The sequence below is a fragment of the Camellia sinensis genome, chromosome 1 (genome assembly GCF_055761805.1).
Source record: "Camellia sinensis isolate YWXY chromosome 1, ASM5576180v1, whole genome shotgun sequence".
Taxonomy (NCBI): domain Eukaryota; kingdom Viridiplantae; phylum Streptophyta; class Magnoliopsida; order Ericales; family Theaceae; genus Camellia; species Camellia sinensis.
The window spans coordinates 215,931,045-215,955,757 of NC_138961.1; the positions used below are offsets into that span (position 1 = coordinate 215,931,045).

The 24,713-nt window shown below is 41.3% G+C and overlaps 1 protein-coding gene across 2 annotated transcripts; it reads left to right on the forward strand.

Moving 5' to 3' along the window:
• The first annotated feature begins 1,264 nt into the window (after nt 1-1,264).
• CGLD27 (DUF1230 family protein (DUF1230)) lies at nt 1,265-24,239 on the forward strand. 2 transcript variants are annotated; one of them, XM_028263630.2, is made up of 7 exons: nt 1,265-1,740; nt 2,038-2,190; nt 2,932-3,009; nt 3,821-3,916; nt 23,436-23,471; nt 23,645-23,826; nt 23,918-24,239. In XM_028263630.2, the coding sequence occupies exons 1-7, from the start codon at nt 1,522-1,524 to the stop codon at nt 24,078-24,080; spliced, it is 927 nt and encodes a 308-aa protein (XP_028119431.1). In that variant the 5' UTR covers nt 1,265-1,521; the 3' UTR covers nt 24,081-24,239. The 2 variants fall into 2 exon arrangements, with proteins under 2 accessions (XP_028119431.1, XP_028119432.1); XM_028263631.2 differs by lacking the exon at nt 2,932-3,009 and having other exon boundaries at nt 1,402-1,740.
• Nucleotides 24,240-24,713: the final 474 nt, after the last annotated feature.

A 24,713-nucleotide genomic window follows, 5' to 3' on the forward strand; every position in this document is an offset into this window, starting at 1 on the left:
ATAGTAAGGCCAAGTTTGGCATACTTCAAATAATCTATCTTTTTATCTTTTTTTCATCACATCACCTCTCTACTTTTCTACACATCTTTTCATAAAAAGACAAAAAATACACTTATTTAGGGCATCCCAAACAACCCCTAACTATTAAAACCCAATTTGATATGTAAAAAATTATTTCAAAATTTGAATAATATAAACCATACAATCAAACACTTATTTTTGTTATAAAAACAGAAGGGAAAAAAAAATAAAAAATAAAAAAGAGAAGAAGAGTCCTTGGCTGCATGATTTAAATAAAATTTCTAAAGCGTAAACTTCATAAAGTTAGATTTTCACCATTTATTGATTTAGGAAATTGGAACATGCGAATTGAAATAAAAAATTTAGAGACTAATACTGTGTTTGGTTAAGGGATTTGAAAAGGGAAAGGAAAAGGAAAAGGAAAAGGAAAAAGGAAAAGATGTGTAAAACTAGGTAAAATGAAGGTATATTTTACTCACATTTCACCTAACTTTTCATTTTCCCTTTCTAAATCCTTCCTCCAATCCCCCAACCAAACACACCGTAAATAGATAAATTAATAGTTTTAGAATAAATTTGAGTAAATGACTAGTTTAGGGGATAAAAATAAAAATAATTATTAATTTATAATTTTTTTTGGTTGTCTAATTTCATTTATTTAAATTAATGACGAAATAAAAAAAAGTAATTACTAGTGAGAATATTATGTGAAATTATGAAATTGCCCTTCTACTTTCACATTCTTCTCGTCCCCTTCCACTCTCTCTAGCTCAGGCAATCAAGTGCAAGTCAGTGCCACTCGTGAACAAAGTGACAACTCGTGGATACGTGAGAAATGCACACAAAATAGCGTGGAAGTAAGCACTTGCCACGTTGCACAAGCCCGCCTCCCTCCCTCTCTTTCTACACCACCCAAAAATAAAATAAAATAAAATTATAGCAGATAGCATTTGGTTAATCTTACTAGACAATTCGACCAACATCTGTTATAAAAACAATATATATCGATTGATAATTATTGACTGAATAAATATCACTTTAAAATAAAAAATTAAAAATGTTACATATTTAGAAAGAAACATAAAGTATTTAAAATTTAAAATACGTGAATCTAATTCTTTTTTACTACGACCCATACCAAGTTTAAATCTATACAATAAATTTAAATTTTTTTTGATATTTTTTAAATTCATAACATTTTTGAAAATTTTATAAAGATACATATTTGAATTACAACAATATCGTGCCAGCCACATCAATCTAATGGACCATACACTTTCTCCAGCTGGCATTTCCTGAGAGGCCACTTCTGCCATGTGGCAAAAAAGTGGGCCAGCCGTCCATATGATCCTCCACAATTTTCGTCCACATAAATAATGCATGGTTCTCAAAAAATATGCAACCATTCTTTGAACTAGAGAAACAAATACAACAATTTTCTTTCCTCGCTTCTCTTCCATGTTCATCAGTTCACTACTGAAACTATTAACTTTGAAATAAATGCTCAGGCTAAATGTGTACTGCTCTTTAGTGCCTGGACCAAGACAAATCAAGATTGGAAGCAGATTTGCTTCATGGGTAGTTCAGTATCACAGAGCACAGAAGTTACCTCAGAGGATTAATGCTGTAAATGATGAGATGGATGGAGGGACTAGCGGATTACCTCGTCCGAGGTGGGACCCTGGTCTGGAATTCGAGGTCCCTTTTGAGCAAAGGCCGGTATGTCCACCTGCAACTTCACTGTGTTTGGATCTTGAATTTGTAGGACTTTTTTTTCCCTTCCCCTTTCTTTTCCCATTTTCCTCCACAAATCTCTCTGCAAATCCAAGATTCCGAGTCTATGTTACACTAATTCTTTCCACTAGATGTAAAAGCAGAAAGAATGATGAAATAACTGGCTTATGTTACTCAAATAAGAATTTTTGCTTCACTGGTCCAAATAGAAAAAGTAAGATTTGGTTTATGCAGTCTTACAATCGACAAATCAAACTGATATTAATCTGGGTTCTATAATAGGTGAATGAGTACTCATCTCTGAAAGATAGTGTTTTATATTCATGGGGCGAGCTGAGTCCAGGTTCCTTTTTCCTACGTCTTGGAGGTCTCTGGTTGGTGACTTTCACAGTTCTAGGGGCACCAATTGCAGCTGCAAGCTTCAATCCTTCAAGGGTAAGAAAACTACTAGTTCAAAATAAAAAAAAAGGGTAAGAAAACTATAAAAACATCCAGTGTAAATAAATATAACAAGGAAAAAAATGAAGAACAGTGTATACCATATCTGTAACCAAGATTGAACTAAAAGTCACTCCCTTCATCTTTCCATTTCTTAATTCATTTTTTTATGGTTTGAACAATGGCATAGAACAATTCATGACAGAAATGGTGAAATTCTAAAACCAGCACAACCAATGCAATCAAAGAAAGTTTTGGAACTTTTTTCCTAAAAGAAATTAAATAGTACCAGGAGCAGCAATCTCACATCTTAATATTTAAAGGCTATTGAGAAGGGAAATAAAAGGCTATGAGAAGAATGATATTGAAGTGCAAAAACATAATCGCATATAAGGAGATGATATATTGAGCAATTACATTCCCTCGACACAAAACATATCTCAAGTTCTGTATAGATTACTTCTCAATACAATTTTTTTTCAAATTCCTTAAAATTTCATGTATTGATTCTTGATTTGGGGTGATTCTATTTACACCCATCAAATTTTCTCACCACACCCCCTATGTGATAGCCCAGTTCCCCGTGCATGTGAGAGAGAGCTGGATGAGGTGAGAAAATTGGAAGGTGTAAATAGAAGCACTCCATTGGCTAACAATGTAAGTATGCTTGTAGCATTTGGTGAAACACGATGATGATGCTATTCAAATATCCTAAATTATCTATTCCTAATTCTGCAGGAACCTCTACGATTTGTTCTTGCAGCTGGAACAGGAACCCTTTTTCTTGTGTCACTAATAGTCCTTAGAATTTATCTGGTATCTTCTCCTTCATGTTAAAGCTATTTCATTACTGGAGTGTATGAGCCACTTGTGCAGAGATGACCAAAGAGAACTTTTCCAAGGAAACTATTTCACAAGTCGTGCTAAATGGTTTACACATAAGATTAGAATGGCTGAACTATTTTAATCCAGAAAACTATTATCAGAATATTGCTAATTTGTTTTCCTTTAATCTCTCTTTCTCGTTGCGAAATATTTGATCAATTATTTTCACTATCAACAATGATTTCCCCACTCGTCAACATGTATCAAAAGATGACTTTGTTCCAATTATAGTAATTTAATACAGGGATGGGATACAATTTTATCAAAGCTTACTAGCCAACAAAGGAGATGCATGCATTTTCAAAATTTCGGGTTGAAATTCAAATTTGTGCTGAACAAATTAAGATTTCCATGACGTTGAAAATGCAGTCCTTTGTAGTTTTCTTAGAAGAGGCATCATGCATTAATATAAAACCTTGATATAAAGCGAAGGCGTAATGTCATATCCAGACGAGATGCCAGGAATGTTGCTTTCTGAGCTAAGGGGGAATTAAGCTTCCTCATGTAAGCATGTGCGTGCATGAAGCAAGCCTATGTGCTAATACTCAATGAGTATACCACAAAAAGTAGCAATCATACTTGTGACTAAATCATGTTTCTATTTGAATAATGTATTACTATGGAAATTGTTTCTTCACAACACTGATTGAGCTGAGCTCAATGTTCATTTAACAAAACATCAATAATTTTAGGTTCATGGTTGTCTTGGTATAACTTATTTTTAAAATTTTGCATCTTGCAGGGATGGAGTTATGTTGGTGACAGACTTCTATCAGCAGTGATACCTTATGAAGAAAGTGGATGGTATGATGGACAAATGTGGGTAAAACCGCCAGAGGTTGGTACCCTTTTTATTTAATCATTTATACTATTCTTCATGAGGGTTGGATTGGAGACCTAAAGTTTGTGTTCCTTAAATATTCTTATACATAAAAATAACTCAGGAACTGCTTGAATAAACGAGAAACACATTGTGATGAGTAAAGATAGGGATCATGAAAAAACTTTCATGAAACTGATCATGAAAAATTTATGGCCCTTGGATTACCTTGATTAGTGTGTAGTGCTTTATTTTATTAAGTGTAATCCAAAGGTCATAAATTTTTCATGATCATTTTCATGAAAGTTTTTTCATGATACCTAGTATTGCCCCATTGTGATTGTTTTTGTTCTTTTTTTTTTCTTTGTTCATATACTTTTCTCTTATAAGGTCTTTCCTTTGGTGACCTATAATCTTATTCATCAGGGGCGTCAACTAGTCAGAATCGGAAAGACATGATAGATAATACACTAATGGGCTCTCTCTCTCTCTCTCTCTCTCTCTCTCTCTCTCTCTCTCTCTCTCTCTCTCTCTCTCTCTCTCTCTCTCTCTATATATATATATATATATGGAAGTGCATAGTGTAAGCTTTCAATTTTCATAGACATCACATAGCAGAAAATTTTCAAAGAAACATAGTATAGGGAAATTAACAAGGGGGGCAACTATGTCAGAGTAGGCAATTAATTACATAAAATCCTCTATAACAAGGTCACTTAATTGATGAAATAGTTAAATGCTAGTTGTAGACGTTCCCGAACGTCCCGGGAGAAATCCCGTTTTGTCCATTGGGCTCACTACAGTTCGGACTCAACGTCACGGTTCTGTATCTAATGTCGCAGAGTGCAATGCAAGACCGATGAATCATCAAAGAGTCCAAATCTGGCAAATCATTTTGAAAAACTGATTTTTAGAAAGAAGTGCCAAACATGAACTGCTTTGCCAGATACAGAGTTGCCACCTAAATATTTTATTTTGGGGAAATTTAGGAAACCTTGACTCGTGCCTAAGGCCACGTGTCCGTCATCACCAAAGTTGTCTCGGCTTGGGAACTTGGGTACGATTGGGGAAGGTTACTTCGTGAGCACCCCCGCTCGCCCGATCAAAGATCGGCCTCTACTAACCATGATATCGAGTTTTGAAAACATTATGTGCTCTTATTCCGGTTATTAGCCTAGAATTACTATGTGATGCGCACAGCATACAAGTACAGACTAGATTGCCTAAGTTGGAACAAAGCATCGCATATCCGATTGTTTTGAAAATGGATTGAAGTTTGCTACTCGCAAGTAGGCTAAAACACGGGTTTCAACGAATTATTCCAACTCAAGCAACCCAACCTTCACCCACAAGCATTCAGGCAGTTATATCATATAAGCACATAGCCTCATGGTAACCATGCTATCATGGCAGTCACTCACACACATGCAAGGATGCTAAAGCATGAACACTTACCGAGTACTCCAAGCCAAAGAAAGAAACTAATTAGAAAATATACATGAATCCTAACTATACTAAGAATGCCTACTACAGCACATGTAAAAATGCAACTAAGATAGGCTCGGCTATTCTAAAATGACATATGAAATGCAACAACTGATACACGTATTCAACTCGGAATTGAAATACAATGCAGTTAGTATGATGCGCCGAGCCCGGTGCATGCGAGACAGATGAATGGATGCAAACATACGAGCATAAGGATGCTAATTTAAACGTGCCCTCAAACTAACCATCATAAGCTGGTAAATAAAAGGGAGAAAGACGTGGGGTTGGAAGACATACATCACACACACGCACACTTATTACAACATTGCCCTCTTCGGAGGGTCCGAATAAATAATACACAACCGAATGAATAATGAATTACAACTAATTATTACACAACCCTAATTAATTAACAAATTAACTAAAATAAATAAGCTAGCATGCAAAACATATGAAATGGACTGCCTCAGCTCGGTCTTGAATGACAAGGAATGCATGCATGCTCGAGTCGCCTTGCTGAAAAATCCATCGCGATGCCCCGATTTGCCTCTGTTTGCAACTGGTCCTAGAACATTGTACAAAACTCTAGAAGGCTGAAACTCCACCATGCTGTAGGGATACTACCGACCAGGTTTTGCTGTTGGCTTCCGACTTGCTGCAACAGAGAGCAAGAAAGGGGCATGGCAAAGTATTTTCAACATATGTGTGCACGACCACTCTCTCCGTCATTGCATGAGCTCTAGAGAGTGTAGTCCTCGATCCTTGTGCCACCAATCACGTATCTCGATGCATGATGGCTGAGGAGTCGGATTGCATGACTCAATGTCAAATGGATGCACAAATGAACACAATAAGGCCTAAACTCCATCATGGGTAATCCGGAGTGTCGGCGACCGAGAATCGAGACACGTTTCGTCACTTGGAGTACGAAACGTCCCTCGTTTCCCGTGTCTGGACTAAACCCTACTCCAAACACAATGCAATACATATGGCATGCATGAATGCAACTCTAACATGCAACCTAAACATAATGCCACTAAATGATGCAAACATGCAAATGATGATATGCAAACATGCTACTAGCATACACAATGCTATGAAATAATTAATGGCATACTCAATGTACATGAAAACTATATGGCATACGCAATGCACATATGGAGACTAACAATGAAATGATCAAGGCATACACAATGCAATGGTCAATCATGTAACAACATGGACTAAATGGCATATACAATGCAAGATGGACTTAAACTAAAATGAATGGGCCTCAGCCACACTCAAATCAGTGGCCAAACATGATGAAATTAAAGGCAGGAACACTCATGCAAACATGCCCAATGCAAGGGACCGAACTTAAGGCATCAAATGCCACTCTACCAAAGCATGGCAAGGGATGAAATATGGCATACAATCATAAATTTTTCAGCTCTGAAATGACATGAAAGATGGTCCCGAATCATGCAAACACCTCACACAATGCATGCTAGATGGCCCGAATACCGAAACTAGCGAAGCGCATTACACTAGAGGTACGCAAAGCAATGCACAAATGGCAAAACCAACCCCAAACAGACCCTAGGCAGGTCCAAGATAGTGGGAAAAGTGGACTAAAATGATGGCTCGAAAGGCATGGAAATGAAGTTCATGTAATGGTCCAAAAACGAGGCATACAAGCATGACTCTCAAATGCATTTAAAGAGTGGAAAACATGGGAATATGGCATACATGTAAGCTCTGAAATATGATGCACAATGGTCCCAAAACATGGAAACACCTCAACATAAGCATGCAATAGGCTTCAAAACTCAAAGCTAGGCAAGGGTATTGAACTACAACCATGCATAGCAAGCATCATTCGACCATGAGGCATAAAAATAGAACTAAGGCAGTCCAAAACATGCACAAAATCAGTTTAAAGCATGGCCAAAAGGTGTTAAAATCAAAGGCCAAAATAGCATGCAATGCAAGCTAGTAAAGAAGATTTGCACTACAAGCATGTGAGGCAATCCAGAGGTCACCAAACCAGCAAAAGCCAGAGGTATGACATGCCAAATAAAGCCCAAAAAACTACTGAAACATAGTCTATGCATGCAAGAATGATAGGCTTCTTTGATAGGCTATAAAGATGGTTGTTCTACACATGCAAGATGGACTCCCAAAATGGAAAAATGGGCTCTAGGAAGAGCCTATGCAGGTCCTAAAACTCACCAAAAATGGCCTAAAACATGGCTGGGAAGCATGCAAATAAGGGCTCCTTTATTAGGCCAAATATGCTAGTAAACAAGACAAGGGGTGAGAGGGTCACCCCTCTCTGATTTTGGTGCTTAAAATAGCATGCTAGCCACTGAAAATCCACTGGATTTCAGTGGCTAAGAGACCAAACAAAGGTCAATGCAAAGGCCCTAAGGCATGGCTCAAAATAAGATGAAATGAAGCATGCAAAGGGGGTAGATGGCCCCCAACATAAAAATGGTCTTAAACAAACATGTTAAGGACCTCAAAATAAGACTTTTTTTCAGTTTATGACAAAGCCCAAATATGCTTTCAAGTATAGCTAAAAGATGAAGCAAAATAAAGACCAAAAGGGAGAAAGTGTGTTACCCTTGTAGCTCAGCAACTTCAGCAGCTTCCGGACCAAAAATGTAGCTCGTCGACCTCTAAAAAAGGCCTCCAAGAAGCTTAGGTTGGTGTTGGAGGGGTTAGGCTAGGAGATGATGTGAAAAGGGCCAAAAACTTCACACTTTCTAAGCCTAGAGGGAGAAATATAGAGGGAGATAGATGTATATACCTTAGAGAATTTCAGAACCTTTTGCAAGGAAGAGGAGGGCCTCTCTTATAGAGATATAAGGCCAAAGCTTCTCAAAGAAGCTATAAACCAAGGCCAAAGATCCTCCATACACGTGTGTGGAGGATGCAGTCTGTGCCTCCCAGCTGGCACAGTTGGAATCAACTCACTGAGACAGAACTGAAGGGAGTAGGCCGACCAGTTCAGGTGGTCGGCCAGCCACTTTAGGTGGTCGGCCAGCCAGTTCAAAAGGGTCAACTCAACAAAAAGTGGTCGGCAGCCCCATTTGGTGGTCTCCCAACTGAATGCAAGCTAGTAGTATGGTGGGAGACCAGCAATTGTGGCCCAAAAATGAGGGAGACCAGTTACCTGTCAAGAAAATCGGTCGGCGGTAGAAAAGTGGTCTCCAAGGAGAAAAGGTGGTCTCCCACCCTTGTACCACCTTCCAAACAATGAAAATAGGGTCTATGCCAAAAATGAACTAAGACGGATGCAAAACGAGGGTTCGGGGGTCAAAACGCGCAGCCGGGTGCCCCGAAAATAGGCTGTTAAGCATTGAAAGTGGCGTGCGACCACAAAGGTGGTCTCCCAGGCCACAGTGTCCCTCTAGAGAGAGGAAACAAGGTGTGTGCCAAAAATCGGAGCAAACGGAGAAAGTTAAGCGGTCCCGAACCGAGGTGCACGGCCGACGGCTCCGAAAACCGAAAATTGGTCTCCAAATTGGAACAATGGTCTACGACCACGAAAAGTACGAGACCTCTTCTTCCCTTTGGGAAGAGAAACAGAACCTGGTTCGCAAGTCGAGGCAAAGCACAAAAGAGTCCCAAAGTCCGGAGACAAGACTCTCAGTTGAGACTCCGTAACCTGAGCACAATATACACAATCACCGAGCGCTCAATCGATGACGTCTGAGTCTTAAGGTCGGTCAAAAATGGGGCGTCTACAGTTGCCCCTCTTTGAAAGAACTCGAAAGTCATAAGTGACGGGAGTGAATGTCAAAGCCCAGAGATGATCCATTTTTGACGAGGCCAAAGACTTAAACAAACAGGCGAGATAAACAAGAGATGTGCCCGCAGGCAGGGGCAAAATGCAAGAGACATGCATAAAGCCGGTCATAACTTATGATCATGCAAAGAAAGCTGTAACGAAACAAATATATATAATAAATGCAACAATTTAAGCAGGAATGCAAAATGTTATGCAGGAAGATTTTGATAATTGGACTTATACGCTACGCGAAGCCGGTTGGAAAATTGTACTTATACGCTACGCGTAGCCGGTTTGAAGATTGGACTTATACGCTAAGCGAAGCCGGTTTGACAATTCAGGATTTATGCAATGCAATGCAATGCAATAGCTAGGAAGTGAAGGTACCTTACAAGGGCAATTGGCAATGACCTACCTCATGCTGCTAGGGACCTTCCCCTTCTTCTCGGTTGAACCGCAGGTACTACTTTTCTCCCTGACTATGGTCGCAGCCTTCCCTATTCTCCAATAGGGTGACAGATTAGGTTGGTTTAGTATCCAGAATTGAGGCGCATACACATGCTATCTCAATCTATGGGGCTGCCATATAGATTTCAAGCCGAGGATATACCCCTGGGTATTTAAACTAGACTTTAGTCTCGGAAATCCCGAACCTCTGCGTTCTAGGCATGAGCCATTCGAACTCTAGTTTCCACCGTCTCAGTTGGTCTTCTAGGAACTCACTGCAAACACAGGCAGGTGGCTATACCAGACCGCCGGAAGTCGTTCGGGCACGACAAACACCAAAGGAATTGTACCTTTAGAGGATTTAAGGTCTCCTAGACCGGAAAGTGCACAAGACAGTGCGAATAAAGATGCAGGATTTAAGGTCTCCTAGACCAGAGGATTTAAGGTCTCCTAGACCAGCATAAAACAAATATGATGCGATGGATGTAACAGATAGAGCAATAGATGCAAAAGGGGTAATGCACTCCAACCACGCTGGAATCGTGAGAGGAGGAAGAACAAAGAAAACCAATCAAGAGAGTGTTTCACTCAACCGGAGATAAATTCCAAACACGCTGAAATTGTGTGAGGAAGGGGACACTCTAACCATGCTAAAATCATGAGAAGAGGCCTGAAAACAACTGCCTAGGTGCATACACAACGCAACCTGAGATGAATTCCAAACACGCTGAAATCATGTGAGGAAAAGAACACTCTAACCACGTTGAAATCGTGAGAATAGGCTCGAAAACAACCGCCTAGGTGCATACATAATGCAACCTGAGATAAATTCCAAACATGCTGAAATCGTGTGAGGAAAAGAACACTCTAACCACACTGAAATCATGAGAAGAGGCTTGAAAACAACCGCCTAGGTGCATAAACGACGCAACCTGAGATAAATTCCAAACACGCTGAAATCGTGTGAGGAAAGGGACACTCAAACCACGCTGAAATCGTGAGAGGAGGTCGAAAACAAAATGCCCAAGTGCATACACGACGCAACCTGGGATAAATTCCAAACACGCTGAAATCGTGTGAGGAAAGGGACACTCAAACCACGCTGAAATCATGAGAGGAGGTCAAAAACAAACGCCTAGGTGTATACACAACGCAACTTGAGATGAATTCCAAACACACTGAAATCGTATGAGGAAAAGAACATGCTAACCACGCTGAAATCGTGAGAAGAGGCTCGAAAACAACCGCCTAGGTGCGTATACAACGCAACATGAGATAAATTCCAAACACGCTGAAATCGTGTGAGGAAAAGAACACTCTAACCACGCTGAAATCGTGAGAAGAGGCTCGAAAACAATCGCCTAGGTGCATACACGACGCAACCTGAGATAAATTCCAAACATACTGAAATCGTGTGAGGAAAAGGACACTCAAGCCACGCTGAAATCGTGAGAGGAGGTCGAAAACAAAATGCCCAAGTGTGTACACGACGCAACCTGGGATAGATTCCAAACATGCTGAAATCGTGTGAGAAAAAAGACACTCAAACCACGCTGAAATCGTGAGAGGAGGTCCAACAACCCGCCCAGCGCGTCTACAACGCAACCTGAGATAAAACCCGCCCAGGCCCGCGCATCAGGTGTCCTGGGATAAATTCCAAACACGCTAAAATCGTGTGAGGAATGGGACACTCAAACCACGCTGAAATCGTGAGAGGAGATCCAACAAACTATCAGGTGCGTGCTCGGCGTAACCTGAAAAAGTCTCGGAGGACAACGATCCTAAACGCAGCTCGACGTAAAAGGATAAATGATACAAGATAACACAAGGTGCAAATAAACGCAATAAGTGCGATGATACAATACATGTTACAAGCAATGTAGAGCATGATGTTTAGGGAATGCAATAAACAAACAAAGCGGCACTTTAGAAAGCACCTCATGGAGTGAGTGGCGGTAAACCACTTTACTCTGATGGGGATCTCCCTCCCATTGTGTTCTTCGAACACTTACCTTCAACTCGCAGTACAAAGGTCCTAAAATGCTGACAAGGGGTAGCTTCGGCATGCAGAAACCACAAATGTCGTTTTCCTTCTTGATCATATTCACAACTTTCCCTCATTGTAAACATAGCCAAGATAACTTTGACGGGGAATCGTACTCAGGGAGAGCACTTCTGATTGCCATTCTAGCTTTGAAACAATCAATACAGTACTCTGCTCACTCTGAACACATAGCTCATACAGCACACTGCTCATTCTGAACACACAACTCATAACACTGTACTCTGTTTCTTTTGAACATACAGCTCATAACACAGTATTCTGGTCATTTTGAACACATGGCCCATAATAGCACACTGCTCACTCTGAACACACAGCTCATAACACAGTACTCGGTTTATTCGGCACACAGCTCATTCCGAACATATGGGATGTAGTGAGAGAACTTGCAGAAGTTGAAACAAACTCAGGCGCTCCAAATTTTCCCTCTTTTCTTTTATTTTGCTTTGTAGCCCGGAACTTTCATAGTTTCAGATGGGTCCTAATTTTTACTATTCTTGTATGACCTAGGTTGAACCCTACGGTTTTATGAAAGAACAAATTCTGTTTTGCACAAATGTGGAGAATGGCATGGTACTCTGAGCACAAAACAATTTTTTGAAAGTGAGATGAGAAAAAGGGTTCTCAACCGGGTATTGAGCCTACAACTGACCACAGCCAAAAAGACTCAACAACGAAAAACAAAAGGTAGAACAACCTAAACACAACTCAACAAAGGAAAAACAAGGTAAAATAACCTAAACACAACTCAACAAAGGAAAAACAAGGTAAAACAACCTAAACACATCTATTGACACTCAAACGACTCAAAACAAGAATCGAAACAAACAAAAACACACAAACACAATACTCAGCTGTGTTATAAAGGTAAGAGACCTCTCGATGCACGAGGAGCCAGTTTCTCCGGGTATTGTTTCCCACCCTTTCTCACTTGTGGTTCTCACATCACTCGGTCCTCAAGCTCTATTTTTCTGAAAAAAAGCCATTTTCCTCACTTTTCTCTCAGCACACATCTCTCTATTCTTCAATCTCTCATTTTTTATCCCTCCCCTGGGTGGTTGATGGATAAGCAGGAAGTTGTGGGCTCTTGCCCTTGGTATTCTACCATATTCTTGTTCTTGTTCACAACATGAATTTCTCCCACTGAGGGGCTGGGCTATAACTGGGTGTGTAGCAAATCTGCAGCTGACATCGGTTGACGATGCTCTGCTGGGGAGTTTGGACGCGATTAGATCTATCTAGATGAGGAATTGGAATATCTTGATCCATTCCAGCTTGTGCTTCGCACTTGGCTCGATACCTCGCTACTTAAAGGATGTGAGAGCTTTTTGTCCTTTTGCGGTTAGCTTCAGTGGTACCCTTTTCCGGCAGGTATGAGTGCCCTTCTTGGAGAGTATGTTGGCAATGGGGAAAAGACAGAAAACCTGACTCAACTGTGCCCCTAGTTCATCATTTTGACCATTTTTTTGTTTTTGGCTTTCTATTAAAACAATTTTGACCAAAATGAGAGTTAGATTAACATGCTTGTTCGATTTTTTGATTTGAAATCATGCAAGTCAGGTTATGAGCACTGAAAATTTTTCTTTTTTGGGTCCAAGAAATGGTCCAGTTTTGGAAAAATGGAGTAATTTTCGAGAAAATTAGTCAACTTCATTAAAAATTCTCAAAACTGTTTTTACAAATGGCCACTGCTCAACGAGCGCAGAATTTACTCTTGAGATGCACAACCTCAGATCCAAAATAATGAAAAATTGCCCCTTGTCTAAACGGCACTGCATGGCAACTGAAAGTTTCCCCTAGTCTGAATAGCACCACAGTACTGCACGGCAACAGAAAGTTGCCCCTAGTCTGAATAGCGCCGCAGCACATGGCCACCAGTCCTCATAATGACAATTACAACCAAATTCTCGGATACAGAGAAGACAAAGACCAGAACCGTCACATGGACACAGTCGAATTTGAACTGTTTTACGGTTGTACTTCAGAATGAAGTTGCCTACGTATCCCAAACATAGGAATCAAGCCTTGCGTAGTTCGGGGGTTAAGGTACACTCGGGTATTAACCTCTCCTTTTGTGCTCTAACTTTTGCCAAGGCCGCCCTTTCTGGGTTTTCAACCTTGCAAGCTTTGTTTTTCTTTTCAATTCTTTTCATTTCTCTTCTTCTTTTTTCTTGTTCATTTTTTCTTTCCATTTTCTTCATTTTTCTTTTTTTTTTCATTCTTTGCATTTTTATTATTATTATTTTTTTTGTTCTTTTTCTTGCTCTAACTTTTGCCTGGGTCGCTTTTCCGGGTTTTCGGCCCAGCGAGCCTCTCAAGGGTAAAAGTGTAGCATTGTCCATGTCAAATAGTTTTGAGATCCTGAAGTCATCTGACTCCAGGAGAATGGCTGCTGTTCACTGACGATGCAGGAGTCCATCCAATGGGGGGCTAAATTTGTCCCTAGTGTTGTGGATAGGAACTCGGTTATCCTTTAGCAATACTTTCTTCTTTCTTCCCTTTTGGGATTTGGCATTCTTGCTGATCTTCATTAGCTTGAGCAATGACCCCATTTTTGACTCTTCGAGCACATCTGACATATTTGCCCCTAGTTCAAGGTCTGCTTTTGATCTAGCTTCACAAACTTCCTTTGATCACATCTGATATTCTCGCCCCTAGTTCATGGGCTGCTTCTGATCCGGCCACACGGGCCTTACATTGTGGTTAACCGTTTGAACTTTCTAAATTAAGGTTCAAGGTTTGGAAACAAATGGGTTGAGTCTCGAGGCTGAGAGCGATCCTAAGCTGCACAATCTCAAGAGTGATTCCACACAGGTCTTCGTAGAACTACGCAAAACATTTTTTGGAATTTTTTAAGAAAGCGACTAATCGCTCGCGTTGAAGACAATGCAGAACCAATCTGGATCAAGCCAGGATCCTTCTCAGTACTCACATTAACAAACATGATCTCATTCATTGAGGGATTAGCATGCCTCTTTTTCTCTCACTTGATCAAATTTTTGTAAATCCTGAGGAACTCCTTCCTCTTTGTTTTCAACACATTGTTCGAAAAGTTTTGAAAAACTAAGGTCAAATGCAATGATTTCAAGGCACAGAAGAGCAGGTGAAATATATTGCCGTTTTATTCAAGTTTCCTGGCACAACTGGCGCAAGGCAGAAGCAAACACAAGAGTGTGAAAATCACTACTGTTTTATTTAGATCTTCTGGTGTTACTGGCTCCAAGGCAGAAACAGACTCAAAAGAGTGTAAAAGACATACACAAAACAAGAGAATGATGTCCGAGGTAACACCCCCGGAATCACCCGACTCCAACGTAACAGGACTAACTCAATACAACAAGACAGACCCGACTGACTCAGTACAAAAAGACTGATTATCTACAAAATAACAAACTGACCCAATACCCAAGTCAGAAAGTACAAAAACTAGTATTTGCATATTGCTCAAAACAGTGCGTGCCATTCCCATGTCTGGAGTAAATCGAGCGCCACCCGCAGCTGGTTCATTCCCCCGATCACATGGTCACATTATCTCCCAAGTTCACCGATCCAGTGCCGATAGACTTTGCCGAGCTTGGCGCGGCAATGACCCCGTTCTCAATCAAATCTTGCACTTCGTGGCGAAGATGAAAGCAATTGTCGGTGCCATGATCGATTTGTTGATGGAAGACATAGTACTGGGCAGCATCATGCGTAGCCGGAAGAGGATTCGGGAGAGGCCGAGGCTCAAGGGGTTTGAGATGGCCTTGTCCAACAAGGATTTGGAGAGCTTTGGACAAAGGCATATAGAGGGCATAGAAGACCCTCTGACCTCGGGGTTGGTACTTTAAAGTTTCTGGATTTTTGCTGGACACACCAGCAAAGGGATTGGCAGGTGCTGGCCTGGTTTGTCGATCTCTTCCGAGTGCAGGTTTACAGCTTAAAAGATCATTTCTAGTACGACAACCCTTCTCCCGGTTTTCCCCTTGCTTCGAACTGCTCTCATTCTGAGTGACGAAAGTATCCTCTACAATCTTTGCAACAACTACGAGCACTTGCTGTGTGTTTAGCCCTTCCATTTTCAAAGCCTCCACAACGCACATAAGGTGTTCATGGGGAGCAATGCCTGCCCCTACCTTGTTCTTACCACTAGCCTCCACTTTGCCAAGGGATTGGCCTTCTTCCAATACAACCTGTCCCAAGATTGGGGAGCCTTTTTTCGTGAAACTCCTAGCATGTGATGTGGCCGATGATGGAACCAATGTCCCAGAGGCTAGATCTATCACAGTTCTTTAAAGATCTTCAATCATTCTCATCAACTCAGAAGTAGTGGGTTCACGGGTTTGAGATGATTGGAGTTCAGGTGCACCCATCATGCATAAGTCCATGCTTTACGGAATGAACACCTCAGGCTTGGGTAGATGGGCTGGGGTGATGTATATGCTGGGGTCGAAGGTGGATGGTAGTGTATGGATGAGGTTGAGGTGGGGAGGTGACGAGTCAGTACTAACTTGAGGTCCTTTGGGTGGAGCTAGGGTCTCTTCGTCAATAAGATCCTGAATCTTATGACGGAGGCGGATGCAACGGTTCGTATCATGACCGTGTTGTTGATGATAGGCACAATATTTAGCTGGGTCATATCTTGGTGGAAGAGGATTTGGAAGGGGTTGGGGTTCTAGGAGTTCTAGGTGCCCTTCTTCTCGCAGTTTTTTCAAAGCTTGAAAGAGACTCATGTAAAGAGGATTGAACTTTCGGGCTTGGGGCCGATTTGAAGTGGCGGGTTTTTGGCCATTGAGGGAAGTGGTGATAGAGTCTACTTCTAAGCATTTTGCAGCTGTGCTACCATTAGTAGTAGCATTGGAACTGCGAACAACATTCTTTCGCAAAGGCTCATCATCTTCCACAAAGATTCCTTGTCTGATGGCATCCTCGATTTGAACCTGCATTTCATGAAGGGCTGGAAAGGTAAACAGAGGTAGGACGACCATCTTTTGCAACAGCTTGCCATGCAGATTCCGAACAATTATCCTGATCTGATCTTTGTCGGAAGGCCTTGTAGTCATCATTGAGGCCTTTGCTCTCCATCTCGCCACGAACTCTGAGAAACTCTCCTTTGGCTCTTAGCGGGTGACTTCAAGATCACGAGTTGTGACCTCGATCTGTGTGTTGTAGGAGTATTGAGCAATAAAGGCCTCAGCCAGCTCTTCCCATTTCTGTTTCACAGAGTCCTCCAATTTCGCATACCAGATTGCGGCTATCCCAAACATGATTCGACCAAATAGTGACAGCTTTTGAGCTGTGGTCAAACCCATTGGCCTCAGGATATCAGAAAATAGGTGGAGGTGCACCATTGGGTCTCCAGAACCATTGAAACGATCGATATGTGGCATCTTGAACTGGTCTGGTAATGTCACCGTTGAATCGGTATATCCATCCTCTATGTCCGGAATGGGCTTCACACCTTGAGATCTCTTGAATAACTTTTCAAGCTTGCTTACTTTTAGTGTCGTGGGGTCCACCTCGAACTCAAAAGGAGAATCCGGCAGGTTGGTCTATGCCTTGGATAGCTGGGGTAGGATTGCAGGCGGAGCCGGCTCTGTTGGAATGCCCGTATCTTCCTGGACATTAGTTGTCTCCCCGAGTATTGGCACTCTTGGTAGGGGAGAAGCTTGGTGTGAAGCGGATGCTCCGGTTTGCTGTTGTAGCTTGGCAATTAACTCTACCTATTGAGCCATGACCTCGGCCTGTTGTTTGGCAAATTTTGCTTGACGAATAGTGTCCTGCTGCATGGTTTTTATACTTTCCTGGAGCTGACGCATCATCTCTTCCATGCTAACTGAAAACTGCTGATCTAACTGAATAAATGTGTATCCCCTTTCTGAGGTGGAAACAGATATCTCAGCCCAACTACACACAGGTGAGGTGGATAATGATCATTGATCCGAAGACTGTTGAACTGATGATCTGTGCCTGACTGGCCTTTTTACCCTGCCTCTGGCAAATGAACACTGATTACCCTTGAACTGAATCTCTGACCTGACAAAGTCTATCAGCACAAGTCCAATGCACCCGGGGGATATCGAAGCCTTCTGAAGCTATGGTTCCCAAGACTACCCTAGCAAAAGAGAAAACAAGCATCTCAGCCCAATTTCACCAGAACAAATATGAGCAAAGCTGAATGACTGTGCTCTCCACTGAATTTTGCCCCAAAACTGAATCTGATACCCGCAGATATAACTGATTCTCAAAACACTGATACCGATGCCCGTAGGCCTGATACCCAGACTTGCAAACTGATATATGCATTCATGTAGAGACACACTCTAAAAGCACATAGCAAACAAGTGAGAGCCAAAAACACCCCTATGGAGGGGTAGGGTTTCCCTGTCCTATTTTGTCAGGAGATAGCGTTTCACTACGCACGCAGCGGTTTCAAACAATCTATAATCGGGTAAGCAACTTGTCCTAGCTTGGAATGGTCACTGCGGATTTCGATATGCACTAGGTCGAATGGTCAAAAAGGATGCCCCGATAAAAATCGGGGTTTGTGTTCCCATCGTGGCAGAGCCCGTAACCGGTCAACCTTATGGCACGCTTCTCAAAGCGAGCCTCCGGTAAACCGTTCAAGAATAGCAGATGGCAAATACGGCGTCCTAGGCGCACCAATGCACATGTAATGCAAAGAAACACATAAGTGTAGTCAAAACAAGATATCATGAGTTCGAGTCAAGTTCTCTAATTCCCCAGCAGATTTGCCAGAAACTGTAGACGTCCCTGAACGTCTCGGGAGAAATCCCGTTTTGTCCATTGGGCTCACTACAGTTCAGACTCAATGTATCGGTCCTGTATCTAATCTCGTAGAGTGCAATGCAAGACCGATGAATCATCAAAGAGTCCAAATTCGGCAAATCATTTTGAAAAATTGATTTTTAGAAAGAAGGGCCAAACATGGACTGCTTTGCCAGATACTGAGTCGCCACCTAAATATTTTATTTTGGGAGAATTTAGGAAACCTTGACTCGTGCCTAAGGCCACGTGTCCGTCATCACCAAAGTTGCCTCGGCTTGGGAACTTGGGTACGATTGGGGAAGGTCACTTTGAGAGCACCCCCGCTCGCCCGATCAAAGATCGGCCTCTACTAACCATGATATCGAGTTTTGAAAATATTATGTGCTCTTATTTCGGTTATTACCCTAGAATTACTATGTGATGCGCATAGCATTCAAGTATAGACTAGATTGCCTAAGTTAGAACAAAGCATCGCATATCCGATTGTTTTGAAAATGGATTGAAGTTTGCTACTCGTAAGTAGGCTAAAACACGGGTTTCGACGAATTATTCCAACTCAGCAACCCAACCTTCACCCATAGGCATTCAGGCAGTTATATCATATAAGCACATAGCCTCATGGTAAGCATGCTATCATGGCAGTCACTCACACATATGCAAGGATGCTAAAGCATGAACACTTACCGAGTACTCCAAGCCAAAGAAAGAAACTAATTAGAAAACATGCATGAATCCTAACTATGCTAAAAATGCCTAATGCAACACATGCAAAAATGCAACTAAGATAGGCTCAGCTATTCTAAAATGGCATATGAAATGCAACAACTGATACACGTATTCAACTCAGAATTGAAATACAATGCAGTTAGTATGATGCGCCGAGCCTGGTGCATGCGAGACATATGAATGCATGCAAACATACGAGCATAAGGATGCTAATTTAAACGTGCCCTCAAACTAACCATCATAAGCTGGTAAATAAAAGGGAGAAAGACATGGGGTTGGAAGACATACATCACACACACGCACACTTATTACAACATTGCCCTCATCGGAGGGTCCAAATAAATAATACACAACCGAATGAATAACGAATTACAGCTAATTATTACACAACCCCAATTAATTAACAAATTAACTAAAATAAATAAGCTAGCATGCAAAACATATGAAATGGACTGCCTCAACTCGGTCTTGAATGACAAGGAATGCATGCATGCTCGAGTCGCCTTGCCGGAAAATCCATCGCGATGCCCCGATTTGCCTTTGTTTGCAACTGGTCCCAGAACACTGCACAAAACTCCAGAAGGCTGAAACTCCACCATGCTGTAGGGATACTACCGACCAGTTTTTGCTGCTGGCTTTCGACTTGCTGTAACAGAGAGCAAGAAAGGGGCATGGCAAAGTATTTTCAACATATGTGTGCACGACCACTCTCCCCATCATTGCATGAGCTCTAGGGAGTGTGGTCTTTGATCCTCGTGCCACCAATCACGCATCTCGATGCATGATGGCCGAGGAGTCGGATTGCATGACTCAATGTCAAATGGATGCACAAATGAACACAATAAGGCCTAAACTCCATCATGGGTAATCCGGAGTGTCGGCGACCGAGAATAGAGACACGTTTCGTCACTTGGAGTACGAAACATCCCTCGTTTCCCGTGTCTAGACTAAACCCTACTCCAAACACAATGCAATACACATGGCATGCATGAATGCAACTCTAACATGCAACCTAAACATAATGCCACTAAATGATGCAAACATGCAAATGATGATATGCAAACATGCTACTAGCATACACAATGCTATGAAATAATCAATGGCATACTCAATGCACATGAAAACTATATGGCATACGCAATGCACACATGAAGACTAACAATGAAATGATCAAGGCATACACAATGCAATGGTCAATCATGCAACAACATGGACTAAATGGCATACACAATGCAAGATGGGCTTAAACTAAAATGAATGGGCCTCAGCCACACTCAAATCAGTGGCCAAACATGATGAAATTAAAGGCAGGAACACTCATGCAAACATGCTCAATGCAAGGGACCGAACTAAAGGCATCGAATGCCGCTCTACCAAAGCATGGCAAGGGATGAAATATGGCATACAATCATACATTTTCTAGCTCTAAAATGACATGCAAGATGGTCCCGAATCATGTAAACACCTCACACAATGCATGCTAGATGGCCCGAATACCGAAACTAATGAAGCGCATTACACTAGAGGTACGCAAAGCAATGCACAAATGGAAAAACCAGCCCCAAACAGACCCTAGGCAGGTCCAAGACAGTGGGAAAAGTGGACTAAAATGATGGCTCGAAAGGCATGGAAATGAAGCTCATGCAATGGTCCAAAAATGAGGCATACAAGCACGACTCTCAAACGCATTTAAAGAGTGGAAAGCATGGGAATATGGCATACATGTAAGCTCTGAAATATGATGCACAATGGTCCCAAAACATGGAAACACCTCAACATAAGCATGCAATAGGCTTCAAAACTCAAAGCTAGGCAAGGGTATTGAACTACAACCATGCATAGCAAGCATCATTCGACCATGAGGCATAAAAATAGAGCTAACGCAGTCCAAAACATGCACAAAAACAGTTTAAAGCATGGCCAAAAAGTGCTAGAGTCAAAGGCCAAAATAGCATGCAATGTAAGCTAGTAAAGAGGATTTGCACTACAAGCATGTGAGGCAATCAAGAGGTCACCAAACTAGAAAAATCTAGAGGTATGACATGCCAAATAAAGCCGAAAAAACCACTGAAACATGGTCTATGCATGCCAGAATGATAGGCTCCTTTGATAGGCTATAAAGAGGGTTGTTCTACACATGCAAGATGGACTCCCAAAATGGAAAAATGGGCTCTGGACAGAGCCTATGCAAGTCCTAAAACCCACCAAAAATGGCCTAAAACATGGCTTGGAAGCATGCAAATAAAGACTCATTTGTTAGGCCAAATATGTTAGTAAACAAGACAAGGGGTGAGAGGGTCACCCCTCTCTGATTTTGGTGCTCAAAACAGCATGCTAGCCACTGAAAATCCACTGGATTTCAGTGGCTAAGAGACCAAACAAAGGTCAATGCAAAGGCCCTAAGGCATGGCTCAAAATAAGATGAAATGAAGCATGCAAAGGGGGTAGATGACCCCCAATAGAAAAATAGTCTTAAACAAACATGTTAAGGACCTCAAAATAAGACTTTTTTCAGTTTATGATAAAGCCCAAATATGCTTGCAAGTATAGCAAAAAGATGAAGCAAAATAAAGACCAAAAGGGAGAAAGTGTGTTACCCTTGTAGCTCAGCAACTCTAGCAGCTTTTGGATAAAAAATGTAGCTCCTCAACCTCTAAAAAATGCCTCCAAGAAACTTAGGTTGGTGTTGGAGGGGTTAGGCTAGGAGATGATGTGCAAAGGGCCAAAAACTTCACACTTTCTAAGCTTAAAGGGAGAGAGATTGAGGGAGATAGATGTATATGCCTTAGAGAATTTCAGAACCTTTTGCAAGGAAGATGAGGGCCTCTCTTATAGAGATATAAGGCCAAATCTTCTCAAAGAAGCTACAAACCAAGGCCAAAGATCCTCCATACACGTGTATGGAGGATGCAGTCGGTGCCTCGCAACTGGCATAGTTGGAATCAACTCACTAAGACAGAACTGGAGGGAGTAGGCTGACCAGTTCAGGTGGTCGGCCAGCCATTTCAAAAGGGTCAACTCAACAAAAAGTGGTCGGCAGCCCCATTTGGTGGTCTCTCAACTGAATGCAAGCTAGTGGTGTGGTGGGAGACCAGCAATTGTGGCCCAAAAATGAGGGAGACCAGTTACTTGTCAAAAAATCGGCCGGCGGTAGAAAAGTGGTCTCCAAGGAGAAAAGTTAGTCTCCCACCCTTGTACCACCTTCCAAACAATGAAAATAGGGTCCATGCCAAAAATGAACCAAGACGGATGCAAAACGAGGGTTCGGGGGTCAAAACGTGCAGCCGAGTGCCCCGAAAACAGGCTGTTAAGCATCGAAAGTGGCGTGCGACCACAAAGGTGGTCTTCTGGGCCACAGTGTCCCTCTAGAGAGAGGAAACAAAGTGTGTGCCAAAAACCGGAGCAAACGGAGAAAGTTAAGCGGTCCCGAACCGAGGCGCACGGCCGACGGCTCCGAAAACTGGAAACTGGTCTCCAAACGGGAACAGTGGTCTACGACCACGAAAAGTAGCCTACGACCATTGAGAGATGGTCTACGAGACTTCTCCCTTCCTTCGGGAAGAGAAAACAGAACCTGGTTCGCAAATCGAGACAAAGCACAAAAGAGTCCCGAAGTCCGGAGGCAAGGCTCTCAGCCGAGACTCCGTAACCTGAGCACAACATGCACAATCACTGAACGCTCAATCGATGACGTCTGAGTCTTAAGGTAGGTCAAAAATGGGGTGTCTACACTAGTATATTAATGTATGTAGATGAAAACGCCATATGCTCTCATGTTACCTCCACTGGCACAGTTCATGTTATCACTTTGTCTCAACTATGAATAAGCAGCCAACCAGCCCACAGAAGCACAGGATCAGATTAACTTACGCCTCCAGTATTGAACTGAGATTTATAAGCCAAACAAGCAAAAAGTTAGTCATAAGTTTGATAATGGAAATCATTATTTATTTATTTATATAAATACAGATTTATTGAAAGAAAGAAAGGCATCAAGAGGTGGATGACATTGGTGTCCATCAACACATTAGACAAAAGCAAAAAACTTTACATCCACGCTAGCCTTAACACATAAGCCAACCATAACTGAATCATTAGACAAGCAAAATTTTGTGACTTTCAGCTGAAGTTAAAATTTCTCACCAATTGAATAGTAAAGGTAGATAAATACACAGAATGAGTACTGTGAGGAGGATGAGAATTAGCATATGCACAAGAACAATCTATGTGATTTGGACTCTTCTATTGATAACTTACATTTCTTGCAGATATTGGCTCGTGACAGGTTGTTGGGCTCATATAAGGTACTAATAAATGAACAAGATTCATTGAATTTGTAATATTGCAGATCAAAAAATAAACTGATACTATATTTCTCAGTAGAAAATAGTTTACATACCAATTGTTTGCAACAATACATTGCAATATACACACAAACAGAGTAACATAAATTGCTTATGACTCTTTATTCCTCTAGGTCAAACCAGTTATCAAATTGCTGAAACAAACACTAGTCGGAACAGGGGCATTATTAGTTTCAGCAGTGTTGTTATTTATCTTTGCTACCCCAGTAGAGGATTTCATTCAGAACACTTTTGCAACAGGAGCAAACTCATCCAATGTTTCAGCTTCAAAGATCAACAAAAAAAACAATATAAGGTATTTAAATAGATTTAGTTTCCTAATCTGCAGCTTAGATATACTGATGTTACTTTGATTTTGCCATGGCTATGTCTATGTAAATATATAGAAAAGACGAGCTGCTAAAATTGCCCGTGGAGGTGAAGTCTGATGATGATCTAGCAGCAGCTGCTGCTGAAGCTGCTGATGGAAGGCCAGTCTACTGCAGGGATAGGTTTTATCGTGCATTAGCAGGAGGCCAGTACTGCAAATGGGATGACCTAGTTAAGTAATCAAGACCAAGAAAAGCATAGATCATGTTCACATTCAAGTTACTTTTTTTTTCTTTTTTTTTTAAAGTCACATTCAAGTTACCTATATATGGTTTGTTATTTGTACTCACTAGGGTAAAAACAAGTTCAATATATTATTCATTATTTTTAGGGAAACAATTAAGATGATTTGAATGAAAAAAAAATTGAAATCAAATCACTAAGACTGTGTTTGGTTGGGAGATTTAGGAAGGGATTTAGACTTTTCCCTTTCTAAATTCCTCTTCAAACCCCCCAACTAAACATAGCCTAAGGGAATCAACCTCATAGAATTGTGGGAAGATATTTATTAACTGATAATTGCTTAATATATAGGAACCAGAAAGGTTACAATATGACTGAAAATTGTCTGATAAAGTTACAATGGAAAGAAAAAGAGGCTAACTATCAGATACGAATTGAAGCTGATATGAACAAATACATAAACTTGAAGATGTCGAACAAGCAAATACAAACCTAAGTTATTTTTCTCCTTCAACCGACGGTAAAAAATAATTGTTATCTTTTTATCTCATCCTAATCAAATATAATACGATAATAGCCAGTTCCTTTATTCAATTCTTTATCCCAAGGTAAAGCTGATTCTGCTAGTGA

Bases quoted from the DNA above. Each gene is read 5' to 3' on its own strand.
- CGLD27 (XM_028263630.2), top strand. From the start codon at position 1,522: ATGCTCAGGCTAAATGTGTACTGCTCTTTAGTGCCTGGACCAAGACAA. The intron at 1,741-2,037 runs GTATGTCCACCT...GTTCTATAATAG, and splicing joins TCCCTTTTGAGCAAAGGCCG to GTGAATGAGTACTCATCTCT. The intron at 3,917-23,435 runs GTTGGTACCCTT...CATTTCTTGCAG, and splicing joins TGTGGGTAAAACCGCCAGAG to ATATTGGCTCGTGACAGGTT.